The 24,375-nt window shown below is 51.8% G+C and overlaps 1 protein-coding gene and 1 long non-coding RNA gene across 3 annotated transcripts in view; one reads left to right on the top strand and one right to left on the bottom strand.

The window, feature by feature from the left end:
- MMD2 (monocyte to macrophage differentiation associated 2) overlaps positions 1 to 21,801 on the top strand; it is a 45,792-nt gene extending 23,991 nt beyond the window's left edge. Inside the window, exons 5-7 of one of the 2 annotated variants that reach the window (XM_081819050.1) lie at positions 4,067 to 4,168; positions 5,145 to 5,214; positions 19,138 to 21,801. In XM_081819050.1, the coding sequence (XP_081675176.1) occupies positions 4,067 to 4,168; positions 5,145 to 5,214; positions 19,138 to 19,329 (364 nt within the window). In that variant the 3' untranslated portion in view covers positions 19,330 to 21,801. Of the gene's footprint in view, positions 1 to 4,066; positions 4,169 to 5,144; positions 5,215 to 9,040; positions 10,799 to 19,137 lie in introns of those variants that run through there. The other variant, XM_081819049.1, reaches the window with a different exon arrangement.
- Positions 1 to 24,375, bottom strand: part of LOC145721380 (uncharacterized) — a 229,223-nt gene that overhangs the window by 150,318 nt on the left and 54,530 nt on the right. The gene's annotated exons all lie outside the window — the stretch shown is intronic.

Raw genomic sequence — 24,375 nt, 5'->3', positions numbered from 1 at the left:
GGGGCCTCCGGAGGGCTGCCTGGAGGAGGGGTGCTGCTCTGAGGACCCGCACGTGCGCTTCTGAAGAGTAGGGAGCCGTAGGGAGGTTTGTTCCGTTTTTGCCCAGGAGATTTCTGTTTTTGGTCATCACAAGTGGGGCCTTCGCTTTCATTATATCTGCTAATAAATGGGTTTTATTTGTATATGCGAAGGTGATTGCTATTTTTTTTTTAATTTTATTTATTTGACAGAGAGACACAGCGAGAGAGGGAACACAAGCAGGGGGAGTGGGAGAGGGAGAAGCAGGCCCCCCGCGGAGCAGGGAGCCCGACACGGGGCTCGATCCCAGGACCCCGGGATCATGACCTGAGCCGAAGGCAGACGCTTAACGACTGAGCCACCCAGGCGCCCCACGATTGCTTTTTAAATATGTTTCGTGGAGGTGTGCCGTACCTGGAGAGCATGCGCGGTCGTAAATGTACATCCCTGTGAATTTTCAGCGGCCAGCACCCAGATGAAGAAGCAGAACATGTCCAGCCCCCTTGTCCCCCTGGGCCTCCTCCCCTCAAGGTAACCGCAGCTCTGACATATGACAGTTAGGCCTGATTTCTTCTTTTGTGTTAGTGGAGTCCCCGTTCTTTTGGATTCTTGCTGCTTCCACACAGCATACGTCTGGAGAAACCCATGGAGTCATCCATCCTCCCTGCTGGACAGGGCCCTCGTGACCATAGCTCGGGTGTCCACGCTCCTGGGCAGGCTGGGCATGGTGCCCACGTCTCATACAAGGGTAGAGGCAAACGGAGTATAGATGGGAGGCTGTTTGGTCTGTTTTTAGGGGTGATGGGGCTTCAAAGCAGGATATTGATGTCGTTTTAGTGTTTGGACTGATGGGAGCAGAGGTGCGAGGACAGGCTGGCCCAGGACCTAGGGGAGCAGCGGTGGTGGCCTGGACCCCAGGAGTGGCCATGGGAGTCAAGGGAGAGGAGTGACAGATCGAAAAGACACTTGCAGGCAGCTGAGTAGACTGACTCATGGACAGTGGGAGGGGGTGAGGGGTGCCAGGTTTCTTGGGCCAGCCTCCCCTCCAAAACCAGCCCCGCTGCCGGGTCCCCCCTGGGGTTGCAGGCAGATGCAAGCCCCATGCCCAGCTGGACTTTGGGAGAGAAGGGGACTTGCTTCTCTTCCCAAAACTGGTATGCTTCTGGCCGTCAGATGCCAAGTGGGCAGGCGTATGTATGGAGGCTTCTAGAATAAGCACAGGTCTTGGGTGAGTGGGTTGTGGGGAGGCCACTGGAGCAGGCCAGGAGCAGGAGAGCGAAACCAGGAGCCACGGGAGGGAGCTCCTTCCACGCGGCCACTTGTGGTCGGCCCCAGGTGGGCCCTAGGCATCACCTGCAGTTGCCAGGGGCCAGGTCATCTCAGGTTTCCTTTCGGATGCAGTCAGGTATAGTCAAGTCAAGTTTTGTGCTCAGCTGCAGTAACTCTCTTTGACGTGGATTTCTAAAGCAGTCCCCTGACTATCCTCCACTCTGTTGATTTAATGGCTGGGTTTCTAGTCTTTATCCCCAGCTGTGACTGACGGAGAGGTACAGACACTCTCTCCTCATGGGACTTAGGGTCCCACAGGGAGCACAGATGTTGACTGTCCCAATACTGACACGGGAATGAGCCACAACTGTGAATGAGGGGTGCAGGTGACGTGTCCTGGTTTGCGAACCTTTTTAGGAGGAAGAGTTGGCCGAACGTGGGTGTTGGTCGGACGTGCGGGAGGACGTAGACGGAGGAGCTTGGTGACCGGTTTTCCAGCTGGGCACTTGGGTGCGTGGGAAAGGGGGACACGGGACAAGGTGGTATAAAATCATTTGGTGGGTATTTTTCTTTGAATGGCTCTGGTTTTCATGCCGTTTTCTGCAGAACCCCGGAGGTTCCCAGATGACCATGGAGGGGTGGGGGTGTGAATGACTGTGGGTTCCTCCATCCTTGCCTCAATCAGAAAACCCTATTTTTTTGATGTTTATTTTTGATAGATTAGACTTACACGTAAGATTCCTGCATACAATCTTTACTTAAAGGGTGTAAAAGATGCTTGAAAGCCTCTGGCATAGTAGAAAGAGAGGAGCAGAAATATTTGTTTGAAATTCAGCACACTTTTTGGGGGCGGGGGAGCGTTCATTTTCTTCTGTTAAAGTCAAGTTGAAATTCAATGTGATATTTGTAAGAAATGACCTGTGTAGTTCGAGACTCCCTCCCCTTACCCCTCCCCCCCATCCCATTTTATACTCGTCCTCCTACCCATTGGCCTATTTTGTGTCTGTTTGGAGAGCTGTTTAGAATGATCTTCACTGATGGTTCTTCCGGGTAATGAGTCGGGTTATTTTTTTCTACCTTTAAGCTTTCCAGTATAAATTAACTTCTTTATAATAACAATTGGACTCAGAGCCGATTGCTTTTTGGGGGACACGGGGTGGGCAGAGGTTGCATATAAGGTGGTCTCATTCAAGAAATTCACTCCGGAAAAAAGTGAAAAAGGATCCCTCTCCTCAAGCACTGCCATCATCAACTGTCCCTTTCTAGATGGAACTCCCACTACCCACTCGACAGGGGGGCTCCGATTGGTGTGCTGCGCATTTACACATCTCTCTTCACGTGTGCAAATAATACAGTCCCGTTACTCTCCCCTCACTCCCCACCGCCACACACAGCATGTCTGGGAGATGTCCGCACCAAAGTCCAGATTGTTCTGTTTTCCAAGCTGCTGTGCCCATGTGTATCTGGCAGGGTGCAGTTGGGGGACAGAAACCATACAATGATTTGAACATGGAACATCTGGTATAAAGGATTGATCATAGGAGATTGGAGGAGTGGAGAATTGATTGATGAGCATCAAAGACAAATCTAGGGAAGCTACAGAGTGGCAGAAATAAGGGACAGCTATGACCAGCCCCGCTCCATCCAGGGCAGAGGTCCCCCCACGTCCGAAAGGGCCTGACCTTTGCCCACAGGATGACAGAGAGGCTGCTGGAGGGGGCCATGGGTGTGGCTTGCTGGAAATCAGTCCTCTGGGGGCGCTGGGGGAGGCTGGCCACTGGAGGCCCCGAGCGATATCCCTTGTTCCATGCCGGGGAAGCTGCTGGTTGCTGGGTGCTCCTGGAAGCAGCCGTTGAGAGGCGCCTGCAGGAACCCCGAGCGTTTTGGTGCAGATAGTGTATAGGGTGGAGGTCAGGCAGCTTGCTGGGCAGGGGTCCCCACGGGGGGCCCCCAGTGTGCAGGTGTGTGGGGCTGAAGAGGGGGTGCAGGAGCAGCTGCCCGGCCTGAGGCACAGGCCTGCATTGTCCCCTGTACCGCCACTGTCCCCTGCATCCACGGCTAGAGCACACGCTGTGGCCAAATGCTGGAGAAAGCCGCGGGGAAACTGCCTCAGCCCAGCAGCAGAGAGAAGCCTGCTCTCAGAACCTGGTGGGAGAACCGCGGGCACCGGGAAGGAAGAAGCTCTCCTCCCGCAGAGTCTCTTCACTGCCCTCGCCTGACAAAGCTTAACGTCATGCCTGCCGGGAAGGAAGAAGGCACGTGGCCCAGCTCCGTTAGCTTGGAGCAGGCGGGAAGGGTGAATTCGGAGCCGAGAGGCAGTCTATTGATAACCAGCACAGACGAATACCATCCTTATATCACCTTCCCCTTCTGGTAGATAGTTGGGTGCTTTCCTGTGTGTCCTGTTGGACCAGGGCTGGGATGAATGTCCTCTTCTGTGCCTCTGTGCGCGGACGAGACCGCATTTCCTTGGCTAACCCCTGGGGCTGGAATGACGGGGTCACTGGACATGCACACCTCGGGTTTGATAGATTCGGCCAGATTGCCCTCACACAGGCTTTATGCTTCTGCCCATTTGAGATGCCCTTTGTCTTCGCGCTCGGACGGTGTCCGTTTTGCCAATTTTCCTCTAATCATTGCTTATTGTTCCAGTCAGTTTCTCTGTCTGTCTCTCCACCCTGAGAGCTGTGGGGCGCAGGGCTGCTCTGGGGTCAGTCTTCCTGGGAGGGGCTGGATCCCAGGGGGCCCCCCTCAGGCTGTGCCCTTGGCTTTCTCTCAGGCTGAACCTTCGGGAACTGGGCCCCTGGGCCTCCCACATGCGTTGGCTGGTCTGGATCATGGCCTCGGTGGGCACCATCTACGTCTTCTTCTTCCATGAGCGGTAAGCCAAGGCTGGGTGGGGGGGCTCGGGGCTCAGGTAGGCTGGACCTCCTCTCTGCCCTTGGGGAGAAGAGACCCCAGGATGACCCCGAAGCATGAGGGCACAGCTCTGCCCGGCGTCCCGGGGCTCAGGCCCATGGATGGCCACCAGAGCCACAGCCCATAGGGTCGATCTGAAGAGGTTTTGTTTATTTTATTTTTTTAAAAGATTTTATTTATTTATTTGACAGAGAGAGAGAGAGAGAGCGAGAGAGAGAGCAGGAACACAAGCAGGGGGAGTGGGAGAGGGAGAAGCAGGCCCCCCGCGGAGCAGGGAGCCCGATGCGGGACTCGGTCCCAGGACCGTGGGACCATGACCTGAGCCGAAGGCAGACGCTTAACGACTGAGCCACCCAGGCGCCCCCTGAAGGGGTTTTAAAAAAGACCTTGTGGGTCATGTGTTACCCACCTTCCCTAAGCTGGGTTGTCAGATGAGGGGAGAGGCTCCAGGCTCTCTTCACTTCCGTCCCACCGAGTGAGGAAAGAAACAGGGCTATAGAAGCAAAGGGGAGTAACTGATTTCTGGAATCTCCAGGGAGGGCAAGTCGGTGTCAGCCTGTGCAGCCGCTGGGATGGACGGAGGGCAGCTGCCTGGGCCCCCGGGGAAAAGGTGCTGGGATCACACAGTCATGACGGCCCCGGCCCGGGCGCGGCGAGGGCCCGTGTGCGTGCTGTACTCAGCGGGGACAGCCCTGGCCTGTCATCCCACCCATGGAGACCCAGGCCCCGAGGGCAGGACATCCGCCCAGGGCCACCCAGCTCTGCCAGTGTCTGCTGCGGGTACCTGGGTGAAGTCAGAGCCCAGGAGCGCTGGGCAGAGGGCAGAGCTCTTCTCACTCTTTTGGTTGGGGTGTCCCCTCCTACCCAGAGCGGGGAGCTGTCTGCCGTTCCTCATGGGGAGGCTGTCCCGAGGCCCAGATGGCTTGTCTTCCTGCCAGGTACAAGCTGGTGGAGCTGCTCTGCTATGTCATCATGGGCTTCTTCCCCGCCCTGGTCCTCCTTTCAATGGTAAGTCCCACCTGCCCGGCCAGGGGGCTCCCAGCTTGCTGACTCTCTCTCTCTCTCTCTCTCTCTCTCTCGGGATGGCCGCGTCAGCCCCTCCCCACGTCAGACCCCCTCCCCGCGTCAGCCTCCCTGTGTGTTTAAGGATTCAATAGGAAGACCAAGAGAGAGGGAATAGGACGGTGCCTGGGACATAGTTAAGTACCCAGTCGCTAAATTAAATCTGTGATAACATCCCTGGCCGTGGAGGCAGAGCTGAGGCTCAGGACTTCCAACCCTTTGGTGTTTGCACATCCTAAACGGCTTGTCCGCACAAGAGACCTAAAGGGGCAGCCAAGGTTCCTCCCCCGCACAGGTTCTGAGCCCTTACAAAGGGCAGGAGGCTTACTCGCAGGATCTTCCTTCCTTGTCCCTGGAGATGCATGTGATGTCCCGTTCAAGACACCCAGGCTGGCCCACACTCGTGTGCAGCCCCTGAGTGGCTGAGCCGGGATTGGGCCCCATCACTGCTGACTGTGGGGACTAGGATCTCTGGGCTGCTCTGCCTGGGCCTGTGAGGGGCATAGCCCAGGAAGAGAAGCAGCTGGGGTGGCCACGCGTGGAGCACATCTCCTCTGCGAACTTCAGTTGTCCCATCTGTCAAGTGGGCACAGTAAACTCACCTGCCTGGCACCCTCCCTAGTTTATTATCTTACACTGTGATTATTGGTAGGTGGTAAAATTATTATGTAGTCAAGTCTAGCAGGTGTTCTGTTTTTTTTTTTTTAAATGTTACAGTTTTTACACAAAAAAGTGGTATGGTTAGGAAGGCCTTCCTTTTCTCCAAGTTCACGTAAATATTTACCTGTATTTTCTCCTGTTTCTGTTGTGGTTTAACCTTTCCGCTGTGGTTTCTCCTGGACGTGGTGATTCGTCCCTGAGCCCCTAGCCAGTGATGTCAATTATCTGCCATTTAAATGTGTTCCTTTGGTCACACATTAAATTCACACGTATATGTGGGTCTACTTCTGAGATTTCAGTTCTGTTCCGTCCAGGGACCCATCTCTATCCTGGCACCAAACCGTTTTACGTAATCTAGCTTAATGACGTTTTAATCCGTGTCCCTGTCAGTCCTTCTGCTCAGCATTTTCCTGATGATTTGTATTTATTCTTACAGACTGCCTTCTCCCCCTGCAAGTTCAGTTTTATTTGAATATATATATTTATCTATTAAATTGTATAATATTAAATTGTGTAATTTATATAAAATGTTTTAAACATGTTAAAGTTACAAAATCTATTTAAACTTATTTTTAAAATTTTAAAGAATTTTATGAAGAATATTAAATAGTACATTGTATAATTTATATTAAACAAATATTAAAGTTTTAAAAAATGTTAAAATTTATTTAAATTTCTTTGTAAATGTTTAAAAATTTTATGAAGTATGTTAAATATTACATTATATAATTTATAGTAAGTAAATATTTTTTTTTTTAAAGATTTTATTTATTTATTTGAGAGAGAGAATGAGAGACAGAGAGCACGAGAGGGGAGAGGGTCAGAGGGAGAAGCAGACCCCCCGCTGAGCAGGGAGCCCGATGTGGGACTCGATCCCGGGACTCCAGGATCATGACCTGAGCCGAAGGCAGTCGCTTAACCAACTGAGCCACCCAGGCGCCCCAGTAAGTAAATATTTTTAACGTTTAAAAAATTTTAAAACGGGCACCTGGGTGGCTCAGTCGTTAAGCGTCTGCCTTCGGCTCAGGTCATGATCTCAGGGTCCTGGGATCGAGCCCCGCATCGGGCTCCCTGCCCGGTGGGAAGCCTGCTTCTCCCTCTCCCGTTCTCCCTGCTTGTTTCTCTCTCTCGCTGTGTCTCTCTCTGTCAAATAAATAAAAAATCTTAAAAAAATAAAAAAATAAAAAAATAAAAAAATAAAACATTTTAAAACATTTAAATGTATTTTAAAAAATTTTTTTAAATGTATAAAGAATATTAAAATAAATATTACATTATATCGTTTATATTAAATAAAAATTTTTAATTTTTCTGAATTTTGAAGAATTTAAATTTATTTAAAAAATTTTATGAATTATATTAAGCTAAATATTACATTGTAATATTTGGAAATTTTTAAACTATTTAAATTTATTTTTAGATTCTAAAAAATTTTATGAAGTATATTAAATATTACATTATATAATTTATATTAGATAAATATTTTAAAAATTTTTTAAAATTCATTTAAATTTATTTAAAATTTTTAAAATTTCATAAATTACATTAAATATTAAATTACACAATATCCATCAAATTATGTTTAAGTACATATACATATACTTATATATAGTAAGGGTGTATTTTAATACATAGTCACTGCAAAAAATAAGTCTGAAGATGTGTGAAAGAGCCAAGCCCTCCTCCCCCCGCCCGCAGTACAATGGCCCAGCTGCAACCACCATTCAGTTTGTGTGTCCTTTTTATTTATTTATTTATATGCAAATCTATGTGGATATGCAGACATACGGACTTGTTTGTTCTTCTTCTACAAAAACGAGGTCACACAAAACGTCCAGCTCTGCAATGTGCTTTCCTCACTTAGCACGTGCCGTGGGTTCATCTCCATGACCGCCACGTGGAGTCATGCCTGCCGCGTAAGGTGGTTGTGAAGGCTCCGAGGTGCGGGCAGGTGCGGGCAGGTGCGGTCAGGTGGGGGCAGGTGCGAACAGGTGCGAGGAGGCACTAGGTATTCCTAAAGCTGTTACTGTGTCATTAATATTCCAGTATGATGCTCTCGAGGACTGAGGGAATCAGTGTCCACAGGGACGATGAAATACTATGTAGCTGTTCAGGAGCTGGAGGTGGCTCTCGCTGTGGGATGCAGACTGGTCCCCCACAGAGCAGTTAACCCAACGTGGAGTTGCAGCATGGTGGGGATGGTGTGGCAGGTTCTTCGCGCTCGGTCTCTGCCATTCCCTTTAACCACCAACCACTCAGGGGTTAATAAGTGCTTGTCTCTGATGGCTAGGACGACTCCTTTTTTGGGTTTCTCTAAAATTCTTCACCCTGGACATGCATTACTTTTAAAAAAATTGTGATACAATATACATAAAACTTACGATTTTTAACCCTTTTAAATCTATAGTTGAGCGGCAGGAAGCATGTTCACATTTTCTTGCAGGGGTCGCCACCAGCCATCTCCAGAACTTTCTCATCGTCCCAAACTGAACTCTGTCCCCATGAAACACGAACTCCCTGCTCCCCCTCCCCCAGCCCCTGGTAACCTACTTTCTGTCTCTATGGATTCGATGGACTCCGGGGACCTTGTATGCGTGGGATCCTACAGTACTTGTCCTTCTGTGCCTGGCTCCCTTCACTCAACACCATGTCCTCCCGGTTCATTCGTGTTGGATCAGGTGCCAGAATTTCCTTCCTTTTTAACTCTGAGTAATGTTCCATGGCATGAAATCCCACGAACAACAATTTGTTTATCCATTCATCCGTCTACGGACATGTGCGTTGCTCCCACATTGTGGCTGTCGTGAACCTGGATGTACCAGCATCTGTCCAGGTCCCTGCTTTCGCTTCTTTGGGGTACACGCCCAGATATATTAATTTTTAGAAAAGATAAGCTAGAAAGTAGTCTTTGAGATTTTGGTAGAAATGAGCAATATTTGAGAATTAATTTGGGGAGAATAGACAACACGTGTCGAGACCTCCTACCTGGGAATCTGGGCTGGCTCGCCATCCACGTCTCTTTTCGTTTTGGGGCGGTGGGGGAATGGCGGGGGGCTCCCAGCCTTGCTGGCTGCTCCTCTGACCTGTGCCCCACCCTTGTCCTTGCCGACAGCCCAACACCGAGGGCATCTGGGAGCTGATGACCGGAGGGGTCTTCTACTGCTTGGGCATGGTGTTCTTCAAGAGTGACGGCAGGATCCCCTTTGCTCACGCCATCTGGCATCTCTTTGTGGCCTTTGGCGCTGGCACCCACTACTATGCCATCTGGAGGTACCTCTATCTGCCCAGCACCCTGCAGGCCAAGGTGTCCAAATGAGGTGGCCCAGACTGCATGGGGCAGAGCATCAGGAAAAGTGTTTCTGTGAACTTTGGTCCAGAGCACAGCGCCCAGGCCCGTCTGCGCGTCCACGGGCAGAGCTTTTGATGGGTCCGAGGCCAGAATGTCCTTCGGGTCCCAAGTGAGAAAGAAAGCATTTAGTCATTTTGACAGAGGAGAAATTAACCCTGTAATGTGTTTCTATCCTAGGCAAGTGTTTCCTAATACAACCAACGTTAACGTCCTCAGAAAAGGGAGCAGACACTGTCCTGGCAGATTGGGGGACCCTGGGCCCATATTCACTCTTTAAGGCCCTCAGAACGCTATTAGGGAGTCAGGGGATTGTTTGTACCCCATTGGCCAGGGCCTCCTCTGCTACCAAAGTCCTGGCTGGGGAATTGTGCCCTGTTCAGGGCAAGTCACCCAGCCTGTAGATCAGGGATGGTGAATAACCGTGACCGTAGCAGACATCACCAATCAACTGCAGCATGGTGCGGAATCAGGATTCTTCTTCAGGAGGTGCTCTGGGCAGCCACGACCTATCCATTCAGCACTCACGATGGCACCCCTTAGCCTTTCCTGTCTGATGTGCTCTGCAGTGGGATCACGGCCAGACCGTGTGGGGGAGCCTGCTTATCTCCTGACATGACACCTGTCCCTACTGGGGAAACTCCTGGAGCAGGCTGTCTGGGGGGCAATGAAGGGAGACTGAGGCAGATAGCCCGAGTAGCCCCTGGCCTTCTGCTCCACTATAGCTTGTTCTCAGTACAGAGGAGTGAGTGAGTGGTGGGGGTTGGGGAAGCGGTTACTTGGTCATTTCTTCTGCTGAAAAAATCCAGAGAAATTATCAGAGCCATTCATTCGGGGGGCAAGCAGATCCTGGGGACTTGCTCACCTGCTCCAGATTTAGGGCTTGTGATGCCAACATTCAGATTCTTGCTTGGTGCCAATCAGCAGCCCTGGGAGGCTCCTCAGATGAGCCCCAGAAGGAAGGCCTCGCTAGTTTGGTAGGGATCTGGGCAGAGCGTCTCCAGTGTTGGGATACCCCCACCTCTGAAGTCTCTAGTAGCCCGATGACAAGGCTTCCAGGGACCTGTCCTCCTAGCGTCCCTCCAGGCCTGGGCTGGCCCCTCTGTAGCTGCCACTTGGACATTTACTGGGGAGGGGATCCAGGCCCAGCTCCTGAGCTGCACAGGAATCTGGAAATCTCTGAATCAAGCATCTCTCAAGGTAGACAGGCCTCAGCCTATGGCTATCCCAACCAGAGTTGGCTGGGCCAGGACAGGATGCCTTATGCTTAGTTCTTAGTACATTCCAAGGTATTTTAGGGTTCCAGCATCTGGAATCCCATGTACCGAAGTCAGTATTAAATCATCAGACACATTCCTCAGACAGGTGGGTTCTGAGCTGGCAGATGCTTTGGGGGTAAACTTTGTCCACTTGCCCCATGTGTCTGTGTGTGTGTGTGTGTGGTCTACACTGGCACTCCCAGCCTCTGGAAGCTGCCTTCATCTGGCCTGCCCACCGTCATTTGAGGTCAGGGTTGGAGGTTGGGGTGGGGAGAGGAAGCTTTGTGGGGGAGGGCCTCCTGGGGAGGGGCTTGCCGGTGATGGGGTGGGGGGACAGGGACACTGCAACAGTGATCTCTGCCTGGGCCTGAGGCAGGGGGAGGGGGTTCATGTTCGCTCTTGGAAGCCGGTCAGGAATCTCCCAGAGCACGGCACCAGCCCCAGGCTGAGGTGCTGTCCGTGAAAGTCGTGTCATTGAGGTGCTGATGGGACAAGGCCCTGTTACAGGACAGGGCTGGGCAGCCTGGGACACTGACCTGGGACTTTTTTAGGGGCTCTGGAGCTGAGCTCCTTATGTGACACCTGTATCTCCTCCTGCCCCCTCCTTTTGGCTACTTAATCTTGCATTTTCCCCAAGACATCCTGCCTCTTTATGCCCCACCCCTTTGGAGGTGCCAGTTCACCCCCTCATCCACCCATCTTATTCCTACTCATACTCCAAAGCCCTGCTCAGGCATCAGTATTGAGGGACTTCTGGCCTTCCTAGGGGCTCCTGCCTGCCTCCCCCCACCCCCCGTGCTTACCTGCACTGAGGCTCAGAGCTCTATCCTTCGTCACCCTGGTCCTTGCACCTGCCTCCCACCCCAGGAGCTCTTTAAGGGAGGAGCTCTGTCTTGCTGGACTTGACATCAAATCTGGCTGCTTCTGTTTGTGAGGGCTTGGGCCAGTTCCTTAACCTCGGTGTCCTCCACTATAAGATGGGGACAGCAAGGCAGCAGCTTGCAAGGTTGCTTAAAGATTCGGTAAGGTAACGAATGTGAAATACCCAGCCTGGCATTCTGATTAGCTCCCTTAGCTGCCCACTTGGGAAGCAGCCTTTGATAATGAAGATGACACTCTTGCAGAAGCGTCAGCTGTGCTAGCCAAAGGAGTGAATCACTAATGGTAGAATTTTCCAACTGTGGACAGGCTGGTGAGGACACTGTTCTGCAGGGCCTTGACCACATTCCTTCCCCTTGGTCCAATTTAGGATGTTTCCCATGAACCCTTTCTCTTCCTCAGCATCATTGTGAAAGTGAGTTTCCCAGCATTCCATTTCACCCAAACCTAGGCCCTGGACCTCCTCCAAAGTGTGTCACCAGCAGTGGAGGGAAGGAAAAGACGTTCCTCAGGCCAGTCCCTCCTGTGGGTAAGCATTCCAGTCTGCGCACTGGGCATGTGGGGTGGAGAGGGCAGGGCACTGGGAACTCAGATGTCAGCTCCCTCTTCCTGGCCACCTTTGAGGCTGTCACATGCTAGAACAATCCGGCGAAGAGGCTGTCATGCCCCAGGGAGCCAGGGAGGAGGTCGGCAGTCCTCTTTGACACTCCAGGCTCTTCAGCAGCTGCTCCTGAGTTAGGTGGGCACTGCTGGGCTGGGGTGAGGGGTGGGAGCTGGTGAGAAGTGCGCATGAAGGCAGGTTCAGGAGGCTCCCACTGCTCGGCCGGCCTCGGGGTGACACCCTGCTTACTGAGTCCCTTGCCCAGCCAAAGCAGGTGCGCTTGCTGGTGGACAGACCTGCCGGCCAGATGGCAGGATTTCCCGGACAGGCCCTAGGCGGAGCTTGCCGAGGGCTGTCCCCAGGGCTAGCAGCCTCTAAGGCCAGGGGGCTTTAAGCCAGCATCACGGACCAGAGCTGCCTTTTTCTCTTGATTGGAAATTGCACATATGGTGGGAGCAGGGCTGAGCGTCCTTCTCCCCATCAGCATCGGGCTCAGGCTGGGGAGAATCCTAGGAAAGCTCTGGGCAGGGGTGGGGGCGGGATGGGAGTTGCGAGGGGGCCTAGATGGAGGGCCTAAAGCCAGCCTGCTGGTGGGTGGGGGCCCCTCACAGTGGGGTGACGTGCAGGGCTTCCCGAGAATGCTGCCGTCCTGGGTTTTCAGGGCACCAGGCTCTCTTTTCTGTATTCGTCTGCAAACACTGCGGTGCTCCGAATGTTTTCCCACAGCTGGGCTGAGCCCCTGCATTTGGAGTCAGGCCCCCGTTGGGAAGAAGGGGCGGGAGGGCAGCTCAGGTGCTGAGAGGGGCAGGTAGAGGTCAGAGGTCTGGGAAATGAACCTAGTGACTTAGTCAAGAAGGCACTTGTCACCTTTGCCCCCCGACACTGTGCAACCAGATGCCGAAAGGTGGGTTCTGGGAACCACATCGCAGGGTCCCGAAGGAACCTGTGGCTGTCCCAGCAGCTGGTCCCATGTACGCTGACATGATACGCTCACAGGTATGGTGCAGGGGTCTCTGTGCTAGAGCTTCCTAGACGCTCTGTCCGTTGATTGACACTGTCCCCTCTGCGGGGTAAGGATCATTAGCTGAGCTTACAGAGCAGGAAGCCAGAGCACAGAGAGGTTTGGCGACTTCCCCGAGGGCACCCAGCATCTACAGCAAAGCCAAGCTTTGAAGCCAGGACTATCTAACCTCTAAGTGTCAGGTCCCACGGCCAGATCACCTGTTTCCAAGGGCACCCACTGCCCCCACGTCTGTCCTCCAGGGACAGACATTTTTAATGAGTTCAAAAACAAAACAAAACATGGGTGTGTAGCATTTGCTGATTTCCATGGTGTCAGTGCACCCATGGCCGATTTCAAGCCACCAGGGTGACATCACTGAAGATGTCTTGGGAGGGGATGCTCACGTCTGGCCCTCGAAAGCCCGCATGGGCCCACCCGGCACACCATTGCCCCACTGCTTCCCGCCTGTGCCCCTCACGGAGTTGGCCGGGGATGCCCGGGATGCTGAGCTGGGAGAACACACCAGCTCTGAAGGGGTCCTGAGCTGCCTGGACGCTCCGCCTGTGGGGTCTGGAACCTGGAGCCAGGCCGATCCGCTCCAGCTCCAGCCCTACACAGGCCAGCACACAAGACCCTCAGCTCCCTAGGGTTTGGCCAGGGAACCTCTGCAGGGGTTTGCTGAACCCCAGATCCCAGCTGCCACCCACCTAGGACTGCCGCTGAGCCAGTAGGTCAGGATGGCACTCTGGAGTCTGGACACCGTTTCCGGAAGCCCCACTCTGGAGCTCATCTACTTTGAGGCCATGCCCTGCATGTTAGTGATGGGGTTCCTGAGTCAGATGCCAGAGGACAGACTCACATTCAGAAGCGGGGACCTAACCAATGCTCTTGCTTTGGGCTCTTTCTTATTTCGTTTCTTAGATTCATAATATTAATACCCTTCAGCAGCCTGTGTTTCTACACAGGCCATTCCTGAAATTGGGTTCTGTCCTTAATGTTTCTTTTCTTTTTCTTTCCTTCTTCTTTTTTTTTTTTTTTGTCCCTAATGTTTCATAAGCTCTGTGCCAAGCCCTGTGATTTATATTGTCTTTACAGGCACTCTATGAGGTAGGTATGATCCCATTTTACTGATGTGGAGACTGAGGCTCAGAGAGGTTAAGTAACTCATCCAAGGGCACACAGCTAGTACGTGGCAGCCGCGGGCCCTCCCCCACTCCACTGTCTGCTCCCTAAAACGCTGGCAAGTCCATTTTAGGGTTCCCAGCCTGTGGATAGGGGCAGTTGACATGCTGGTGGGCTCCATGTTTTTGTTTCAGCTGGTCTGTGTGCTCTGAACGCTTATACCGAAGGTCTGAGGCTTCGTTCGCTAGCCCCACGTTCAGGCCAGTGTTGGAGACACTGGCAGAAACTCCCACTCAGGCTTTCAAAAGATGCGTATTTGGGAGAATGTGTAGCCATATGGCTCCTAGTGGCAGGGTGGCTGGGAGGAGTGGTGCTGCCCCCATCCCTGGGCGTACTCCCAGGACCTTCTCTGGCCCGAGGCTATAATGCTCAGCACAGGAACCGGATTCCCTGTAAAGGGCTCCAAGCCCAGGTCCCGGTGGGGCATCCTGCCTGTGCACGGGTGGCTGGCAGGAATCTGTGGATCCCAGACCCATTGGCCTTTATGGTTGACTTACTTGAGGTGTGATGTGCAAGACTGGGAGCCTGAGCAGCAAGACCTTGAACACGAGGCAGAAGGAGTGGGACAGCTCGGTTTTGTACACAGGGGGTGGGGGTGAGAGCAGAGGAGTGACATGCCCGGGGCACAGAGCCGGGGAGAGCTGGGGCCGTTGCCTTCCCCTCCCACACCCCTCTCTTTCCCCGGGCACCGTGGCCACTCCTGCCCCCTCCAGCGACAGAATGTGCAGCCTGCAGCCTCTCTCACAGCCTGGTGGCTCAGGCGGCGTGGGGCCTCCGGGTCTGGCAGGGAGGAAGTGCCAGACCTCCCCTGTGGCCTTATTTTCCACGTGTAGATGTGATGCACTTGAGCTTCCCACTTGCTGTGTGACTTGGGGCAGATTACTTACCCTCTCTGGGCTTCCATCTGGTCAGCCGTAAAAGGAGCTGGTGGTCTTGCTTGGCTGATTGTCAGCTGCTGGTCCGTTTCCAGACTGTGCATGTTAGGGATGGGCACAAAGCCCAGACGGGTGGGCTGGGCTGGCTTGACTCAGCACGGCGGACCCTTCCCCAGTTTGAGGTGAGGTCCCCTGGGGGAGCAGGGCTGTGGACACAGCTCCTCCCCAGAGCAACACTGAGGCCCTCCTCCATGCACAGACTCCTCTGACCGATAACGTAGGGAAAATAAAGGAATCCCAAATGGGCTGAGAAACACCAGCTACCGAGTAAGGGAGTGCTGTCCCTATGGTAGCTGTTAGGTGCAGGTGGCTAAGGCAATTAAAATTAAATAAAAATAAAAACTCAGCGCCTCACCGGTACTAGACGCATTTTAAGGGCTCAATAGCCACATGTGGCCAGAGGCTACCTTTGTGGACAGTACAGAAAAAGACAGTCATCACCCTCCCAGAAAGTTCCATCGGACAACGCTAGTAGATCAGTGTTTCTCAAACCTTTTTTTTGGTCGTGGAACCCCTTCGTACCCTTAAAAACTACTGAGGACACCAAAGAACTTTGTTTATGGGCTATATCTAATATTAACATTCATCATAGTAGAGACTAAAACTGAGAGTATTTGAAAGTACCTATTAAATCACGCAAAGATAAACTCTTTACACGTTGACATCAGTAACATATTTTTCTATTAAAAATAACTATATTTTTCCAAACAAAAAGAGACTTAGGAGGAGGAGTGGCATGGTTTCATGGTTTTATGTTCTTGCAAATCTCTTGAACGTCTGGCTTAGCAGAAGGCCACAGGACTCCCCTGCCTGTGTTTTCGTGAGCATGGAACCATCACCTGGTACTGTAGTCTCTGGAAACGTTTGCCTGAAGGCAGGACAATGTTAGAGTGTAATTATGAAAACCACTTCACCTTGCGAGCCCCCGGAAGGACCTTGGGAGACCAACGTTGTGGAGAATCACTGATCTAGACTTTTCCCTCTGCTTTACAGTGGGTCACGAATGCCGAGCGAGGGTTCGAGATCCCAGCCCAACACTCCTCATTTTAGCCCGTTTTAGCTGAACCTGGAGACGTGGGCAGGACGGGTGTGAGCACCAGTCCGGGACACCCAGTTCAGGCGGGCGCAGCGTGTCCACTGACCGTGCTCAGTGCCCAGCTCCGTACCAGCGCTTAATCGGTGCTCCGCACACATTTGTGGGGGGAGCAGGGGGAGCTTGGTCTCCTCTTCCGAGGTTGGGAGGGTGTGGCTAGGGAGCCTCGTGGATGTGTTGGCCCTTTGCGTCCAGGGCCGGGCAAGTTCCCAACCGTGGTCCGCGTGGACACTGCCCTGGCCTTTACTCCTGGCAAATCTGAACATCAGAGGGCAAGCTGGAGTGCTAGTAGGAGGCTCCCGGGCTGGTTTTTCCCAACTCAAGTCTGTAGTGGGTTTGACTCTGCCCGAAGTGGGTCCTATGCCTGGGCACTGCCCAAGAGCTGGTTTTTCTGGAAGATGTGGAGCAGCATGGGGCTTGAGCTGTGGAGGAGGGAGGGGAGCACGGGCCTGTTCTGCAGGTGGTCTGGTTGGTAGTGGGGGGCAGAGCAGAAGAGGGAGGTGTGGGCCGGGGAGGAGTAGCTACCCGCAGCATGGCGGCTTGGGCCTACGGGATGCCGTCCGACGCTGTCCCCTGACTGTGGGAGACGGGAAGTCGTGGAGGTGTCGGGGTGCTCTGCATGCTTACGGCATCCTGGAGACCAGTGGTTAAATATCTCGGGGCGGGCAAGTCGTTAAAGCATGAGCGGTGTGAGATTGGCCTCGGTGGGAATGTTGACACCATGGGAATCAGCAAAGGCTACAGATCAGAGCTTACTATTTTTGGAGAACTGTTTTACCAGCATGCTGCAGCCTGGGCACGCCTCTCTGCATCCCACCCCCTCTTTATTGGCGTAACAGGTAATATACACACGGTTCTGAACGTGGACACATTCACATGCTTATATAGTTCTCCCGGCAAAACCGGCAAGACAGGGAAACTGAGGCTGTTTGGAGAGGCTGCGAGACTTGCCCAAGGTCATCCCTGGTGCATCCCAAGTCACGGCCCTTGGGTGTCACATCCTCCTCCTTCCGCTGTCTCTCTCCCTGAGAGCTGAGCTCTGGGGCAGGGGATGAGGATCTCCTTAAAGTCCTTCCGGGGCCCCATTCTCCTGACTTGAGCAACGCCATCCTTTGGCCGCTCGGTTCCTGCTCTCAGTCAGTTTTGCCTGAGCCCTGAGAAGCCTGAGGATGAAAAGCGGGTATTCTCTGCTCCTGCCTTTGGGAACTGGCCGGGGCTGGGACACTCTCCGGGGGGCGAGGACACTGGAGCGCAATGCCTCCCCTGGGGCCTGGCAGCCATTGAGCCCTGAGCTGTCGGGCGGCCCTTCATCACTGGGGTCCAGTGGGCAGTGGGGCGAAGCCACGGCTGGTTATCCCAGGTCTGCGTAGAGTCTCTCTGCCCACACAACCTCAGCTCGTAGGTGTCCTGACACCTTCTCTCTGCAAAGCTGGCCTCGTGATGGGCTCTCAAACCCTCCTGTACCTTCGTTGTGGCGTTGGGCAGGGGGTCCCGCATCCCAGCTGCGGCCCGCACTGGGAGGCCTCCCTGTACCTCATGGGATCTGCCTGCCCCATCAATGGGGATCAGGCTGCAGGCTGCGTGGGTCAGCTGTCCTCCATTTATTCCCAGACGTCAGTGTTTTCCAAACCTTTTTGATCAATACCCATCATAAGAAAAGCATTTTACACTGTGATTCCAGTTCACACGTCCATCGCTGAAACAGGACCTACTTGGGTGATGCCCTGGGTGTTTCCTACCCTGCCCTATCCATCCTACCGTTCGTCTTTTTCTCAAGTTGCTGGTTGCAACCCGCTAAATTACTTTCATGCCCCACGAGTGGGCCTGAACCGTCAGCTCTGGAAATGGTTCTAGGTGGTTCTGTCCTGGGAAGGCATGGGCGTTGGTACTAGGTACTTAGTCCCTAGTTGCGTGATTGGCGGAGGTCTGCATGGGGCCAGACCTCGGGAACTTGGGTGCCCAAGTGGGGACCGTTAAGGAGAAAGAAGTTAGGAGCTTCCGAGGATCTGGCTGCTCAGAACACTGACCCCACTTGAGAGGAATACAAGACCTGATTTTTGGGTCTCTTGTCCTGGTGATGGCCCCAGGTTCTGGGGGGCCTTGGGAGCTGGATGGTCATAGAGACCTCGGGAATGTCGGTCAGCGTGAATTCAGGCAGGGCTGGGAAGGTAGGAGGGAGGCAGCGAGTCCGGTTGAAAAATGAGTGGACCCAGCTTTGCCAGAGCTGTTGTGCCTCCAGAAGCAATTTCAAATTTCGGGCCCTGATCCCCGCAGAACGAATCGCCCGACAGTCCTGTTTACAACGCTGGGTTTCACTAGAATCTTTCCACTCCTGTTGCTTGTGAAGCCCTTTCTTGGGGGTGGGGGGCTGGGAGCAGGAACTCTGCCTGCCTTTCACACTTGTTTTTCTAGACGTATATGGTGTTGAGAGTGTTGGAGACTGGTATCTGTGGCATGCCTTTTCAAAAATGTCCTGCTAGTATTGGACCCTCTCTGTGTTTGTGAAATTGCTTTTTTGTATTAACACAACCTTTGATCAACATTTGTAGCGAAGAGGAAAAATCCTGCCGGTGTATGTTATTGTTTGCAGTGGAATAGAAAAACTTAAAAAAATAAAAATTCAAGATGCCTCACTCTTGTCCAGCTGTCTTTTTAAAAATAACATCTGTCCAGGGGCCCCTGGGTGGCTCAGTCAGTTAAGCGTCTGCCTTCGGCTCAGGTCATGATCCCAGGGTCCTGGCATCATGGGTCCCGGGTCGGGCTCCCTGCTTAGCGAAGAGTCTGCTTCTCCCTCTGCCGCTCCCCTGGCTTGTGCACTCACGTGCGCTCCCTCTCTCTCAAATAAATAAAATCTTTAAAACAAAAAAATGCTATTAAAAAACATAACATCTGTTCATTCTTTTTATCAAAGCAGTCTCTGTTCACTGTAGAAGATTTGGAGTGTTTGGAAAAGCATAAAGTAAATGAAAAACCCTGCATTAGCTGTCTCTTGCTGCAAAACAACCCTAAAATACAGTGGCTTCAAACAGCAAAAATCATCGGCATCTCTCATGGCTTCCGTCAGTCGGGAATTCAGAGTCTGGGCCTCAGCCTGAGGATGTGAGGGCTGGCCGTGAAGATCGTCTGAAGGCACATTCACTCACAAGTCCGGTGGGGCACACTGGCAGCCGGCTAGATCCTGTTTCAAAATGTAGATTTTATTATTCCGGGATGGTAAGGCCAAGAGATCAGGAGATGACTGACCTGGAAAAGATAGTTTGTCCTTCACAGTTCCCGGGGGAGGGGGCACGGGATGCCACACAGGGCCACATGGGGAAGCACTAGGGTAAGGGGGCAGAGAGCAAGGGGAAAACATGGGTATCAGGTTTGTTGTGGCTTCTGAGGGAGGGAACAGATGAGGTTTAGGATTAGCAGATTTAGGATTGGCTAGTTTGAGGAATTTCCGCAGGCTCTGGTGCATAGGGGGGCTGTCCCTCGTTGTGTGGCATTTGGTCCTGGGGTGATGAGGACAGGGGAGTATTGGTCTGGAGTATGTGAGCCAAACAGAGAAGGTGGGGAAGGCTGGTCTCCAGACTGGTGGTTTTGCATATGAAACGTATGGCTCACAGGTGGGTTGTTTACTCTCTCCAGAGATTGGCTACTCCTGGGAGGGGCAGTCTTCCCATGGTTGGTATAAGGGCCCAGATATGAAAACATCAAAAGCAAAGACATCTTAATACACACCAAGTGACTTCCCCATTGGTCTGGGCTTCCCTTTACAACAGGGCAGCTGGGTCCCAAGAGAAAGAAAGAGCCAGGTAGGAGACAGATGTCTTTTATGACCTAGCCCTGGAAGTCTTCACTTCAGCTATATTCTACAGTTGACACAGCTAAAAAGTTCTTCCAGGAAAAAAAAAAAGTCCTCCCATGATCAAGGAGGGAGGGAAGGCAGACCTCCTCCGCATCACCTGATGGAGGAGAGTCCGAGTTACAGTGGGAGAAGGGTGTGTGGGATGCGGACGTATTGATAGGGCTGTCTTTGGCAACTGCCTCGAACTCCATCACCCGGAAATAATCACCGTTAATATTCCCGATCTATCCCACTTCACCTCTCTTGAATGTGTTTGACAATGGAGAAGTGATGGTATTATTAAAATTTTGTGTTCTTGGGCAAGTCCATTAGCCTCTTGTGGGTTCATGTAGACACTGAATTAGATTAAGAGCTCTCACACATGTCTTTCCTTGGGTGATAGAAAGATCTCCAGCTGGACCAAGCTCTTTCACCCCAATTTGAAAAATGACCACGTGTTCCCAATTCTCATTTCAAAAAAGTTACTGCATCGTATTTTCTCAATCTTAATTATTTTTCTCATACATACATCATAAACCAAATGGTACTTTCTATAAGAAATGCTCACAGGCATCAAATCAAGTAAACAAATAAAAAAATGAATGGAAATGTCAGACTCAGCCAAACATATTTGGTTTCAGCCATGTGTTTCTTGAGGCCACCTGTGCCCATGTTCGTGATTTTATGTTGTGATCATATCACATGGTCATATTTGATCCTAACTCCTACTTGGTTTGAAATACAGCTTTTCAACATGTTCCCCAGTCCCAAGACTGGGATTAGAGTTTCCAGAGCCTTCCCCACCTGAATAGTTTATTAACCACGGGGGTAGATGATTTCTCAAGTCCCACCTGGACTAATATCTTTGACAATCAAGCAAATGTGGTTCAGGTTCTGTAGAACAGACCAAGCACTCAAGAGTCAAGTGAATTGACATCATCCCTTTTAATGGCACGGAACTCTTTGCTTGTTTCGACTGAACACACCTACTACTCCTGGCTTCATTTCCCATCTCTGCGCTTGGAATCAGCGTTTTCCAGTGAAACATCTTACCTGAGCTGCAGATCCAGATGCCTACTAGATATTGACATCAGAATAGACATATCAACTTTAAACGGAATAATATCAAGTATCTTTTCTCTATAATCTGGGTACCCCATACGTTCCCAGGGCCAGGAGGTACTACACCTGTTGGTTGGAAGTTGCTCAATATATGACACGGCAAGAAAAATAACAGTCACTGAGTTTTGGCTGATGAGTTAACAAGGAATGGCCAAACCCAGAGTGCGTCTCGGTATGGGTTGTGGTGCTGAGTTCATCGAGAATGGGACCGCAGGACAGAAAGGCCAGGATCTAAGGCTGTGTGTGTGCCTGCCGACACTTGTCCTTCCTCTCTGCTGGTCCCCCCAAGAGCCCAGTCTTTCCGCCTCTAGACAGGTCATCTCTTGGGAACCCTGCTCTTTGACTTTCACCAGATGCTTTTTCTTTGGGCTCCTTTGCACCTTTCCTTGATGGCGTCCCGGGACTCTGCCGCCCTCTGGTGGCCACGGAGGGCAGTTCAACACTCCGTTTTATTCCGTGGATTTCCAAAGATGTTCAACCTTGCAGCTCAAAAACTTGTTTTGCTCACCTGCCCATGGGCCTGGCGCGGATGAATAAAACTCGGTTGTTGCCCTTGATAAGCTTCCAGCTGAGGGGATGAGAAGGCGATGGGTGGAAATCTATTCATTCCTTTGTTTACTCATTTATCCAGTATTTATTGAGCACCTGTAGGCTCAATAGTCTAGCAGTAAAAAAGGCAAATGAGGTGCCTGCCTTTACAGAACACAAACCCCACTGGGTGTTAAATACTCCAGCAAATACTTCAACAAATAGTGATAAGCGCCTATGAGTTAAATGAAACAGGTAATGAGATAGAAAAGGACCACAGGGGTGGCCGTGGAGAGAATGGTCCAGAGATGGGAGTGGAGCTGACTTTTGTGAGGGGAAAGTGCCAGCATCCAGACACAAGAGGAGGAGCATTTTGGGAAGAGGAGACAGCAAGGGGACAGGTTTCAGAGGAGGGGATGAGCCTAGTGCATTTGAGAACAGAAGTTCTGTGCGGCTGGTGCACTGGGATGGAGGGGGCATTGGAACGATCAGCAGGCCAGCTGGGTAGGGTTTGAGCCCTGCCTTATTCTAAGTGCAAGGGGGAGTCATGGAGGAGCATAGGCCGAGGAGTAACCTCTCGTTTGCATCTAAGGAACATAGTTTGATATAATGGGAACCCGTGGGAGCACAGGGGAGGGGTGCAGATCCAAGTCTGGAGGGCAGGGAGCCCTTCCTGGATAAGGCGTATTAGCTGTCTATTGCTGCATAACAAACTGCCCCCAAACTCAGTGGGTTAAATCAATAAGAAACATTTATCATCCCGCAGTTTCTGAGGGTTGGGAATTTGGGAGCAGCTCTGCTGGGTGGGTCTGGCTCGGGGTCCCTCATGAGATGCAGTCAGCATGTTGGTCAGAGCAGCACCGTCTGAAGGTTGCTGAGGCTGGAGGGCCCGCTGGGGATCCCTTTGGAGGTCGGCTACCGCATAACTAACACCGAATCTGAGTCTTAAAGGAAGAGTGGGGATTGGCCAGTGGGGATTGGAAGAGTGATGAAGATGAGTGTTAGGGCTGAACTGTGTCCCTCTAAAATTCATAGATTGAAGCGCTGACCCCCAATGCCTCAGAATGCGACTGTATTTGCAGGTGGGGCCTTTAAGAGGTGATTAAGGCACCTCGAGGTCATTGGGGTGGGCGCTAATCCACTATGACTCGTGTCCTTGTAACAGAAGATTAGGACACAGACACAGAGGGATGTCCACGTGAGGATGCAGGGAGAGGGCAGCTGTCTGCAGGGCAAAGACAGAGGCCTCGGGAGAAATCAACCCTGCTGACACCTTGATCTTGGCCTTCTAGCCTCCAGACCATGAGAGAATAAATGTCTGCAGGTTCAGCCACCCAGGGTGTGGTGTTTTGCTGTGGCAGTTCTTGAAAACGAATACAGTTGAGAAAGGTGTTCCAAGGCCTGAGCCAAGATCCAGATGTGTGAAACAGTGTAGTAATGCTGTGTAGTTGGCATTACTAGGGGGATCCTGAAGAACAGGGGCCGCAAACTCCTGTACAGAACCAGATGGTAATATTTACTTTAGGTTATTCCAGGCTGTAAAGTCTCTGTTGCAGGAAAATGGTTATAGACAATACATAAACGGGGATAGCCGTGTTTCAATAAAACCTTGTTTACAAAAACAGTAGTCCACAGGCCATCGTTTGCCAAGCCCTGTTGAAGAGGGGTGCAGGGCCTGGGTCATGGTGAGAAGTAGCTTGGGAGGAGAACACAGAACTAACCTCAGGCTCTCCTTCCAGCCCTGATATTTGCCTTTTGAGGGTCAAGGTTGGGGAGGTTTGTGGGGAGTCCTATAAACGTTCCCGTGTGTATGTGGGGAGTCCTGTAAAGGGTATTATACAATCACACAGTCCCAGCCTCAGTTCTTGGCTCTACCTCTGTCTGGTCTCTCTGAACCTTTTTTTCTTCATCTGAAAAGTGGAAGCAACAACATCTGCCTCCCAAGAGACAATGTGAGCTCTAAGTGATACAGTAGGTCGTCCATTAATGACTGCCCCCCCCTTTCCTCTTGCATATATGGAGTCACTATTATAAGACTTTCTACCCCAATAGTGAGCTGTCAACAAAAAGGTTCACTGCCAGGGGCAGAATTCTGCATCTACATCCAAGACCACGTGAATCCCCCAGGTGTGGACAAAGGGACGAGTCTTTCCCCAGCGGGAGGACTGGTGCCAGAGTTCTAAGGACATGAGCTTCTGTTAAAACACCTTACCCAAGGAGGGCCGTGGGGCCAGAGCCCTGGAGCTGACCTGGCCCCGTTTTGCATCGTTTTAAGCAGAAGTGCCATGATTTGATTTGTCATTTAAAACTCTGGCTGCTGGGTGGGGGACAGATTGTAGGGGAGGAGGGACCCTTGTCAGGGTCTTAGATGTTCATGTATTGGAGTCGTCCCCTTTTTGGTAGGCGTTTGCTTTACCTTTCTCTCTCGGTTTTCTGGGCCTGTTCATTGGGGGTCTAGAAAGTGGGGACAAGGGTGCCTGGGTGGCTCAGTTGGTTAAGCGACTGCCTTCGGCTCAGGTCATGATCCTGGAGTCCCTGGATCGAGTCCCGCATCGGGCTCCCTGCTCGGCAGGGAGTCTGCTTCGTCCTCTGACCCTATCCCCTCTCATGTGTTCTCTCTCTCTCATTCTCTCTCTCTCAAATAAATAAATAAAATCTTTAAAAAAAAAA

The sequence above is a fragment of the Leptonychotes weddellii genome, chromosome 5 (assembly GCF_054177405.1).
Source record: "Leptonychotes weddellii isolate Sample4059 chromosome 5, ASM5417740v2, whole genome shotgun sequence".
In the NCBI taxonomy this organism is placed as follows: domain Eukaryota; kingdom Metazoa; phylum Chordata; class Mammalia; order Carnivora; family Phocidae; genus Leptonychotes; species Leptonychotes weddellii.
This window is presented reverse-complemented; position numbering and strand designations above follow the sequence as displayed.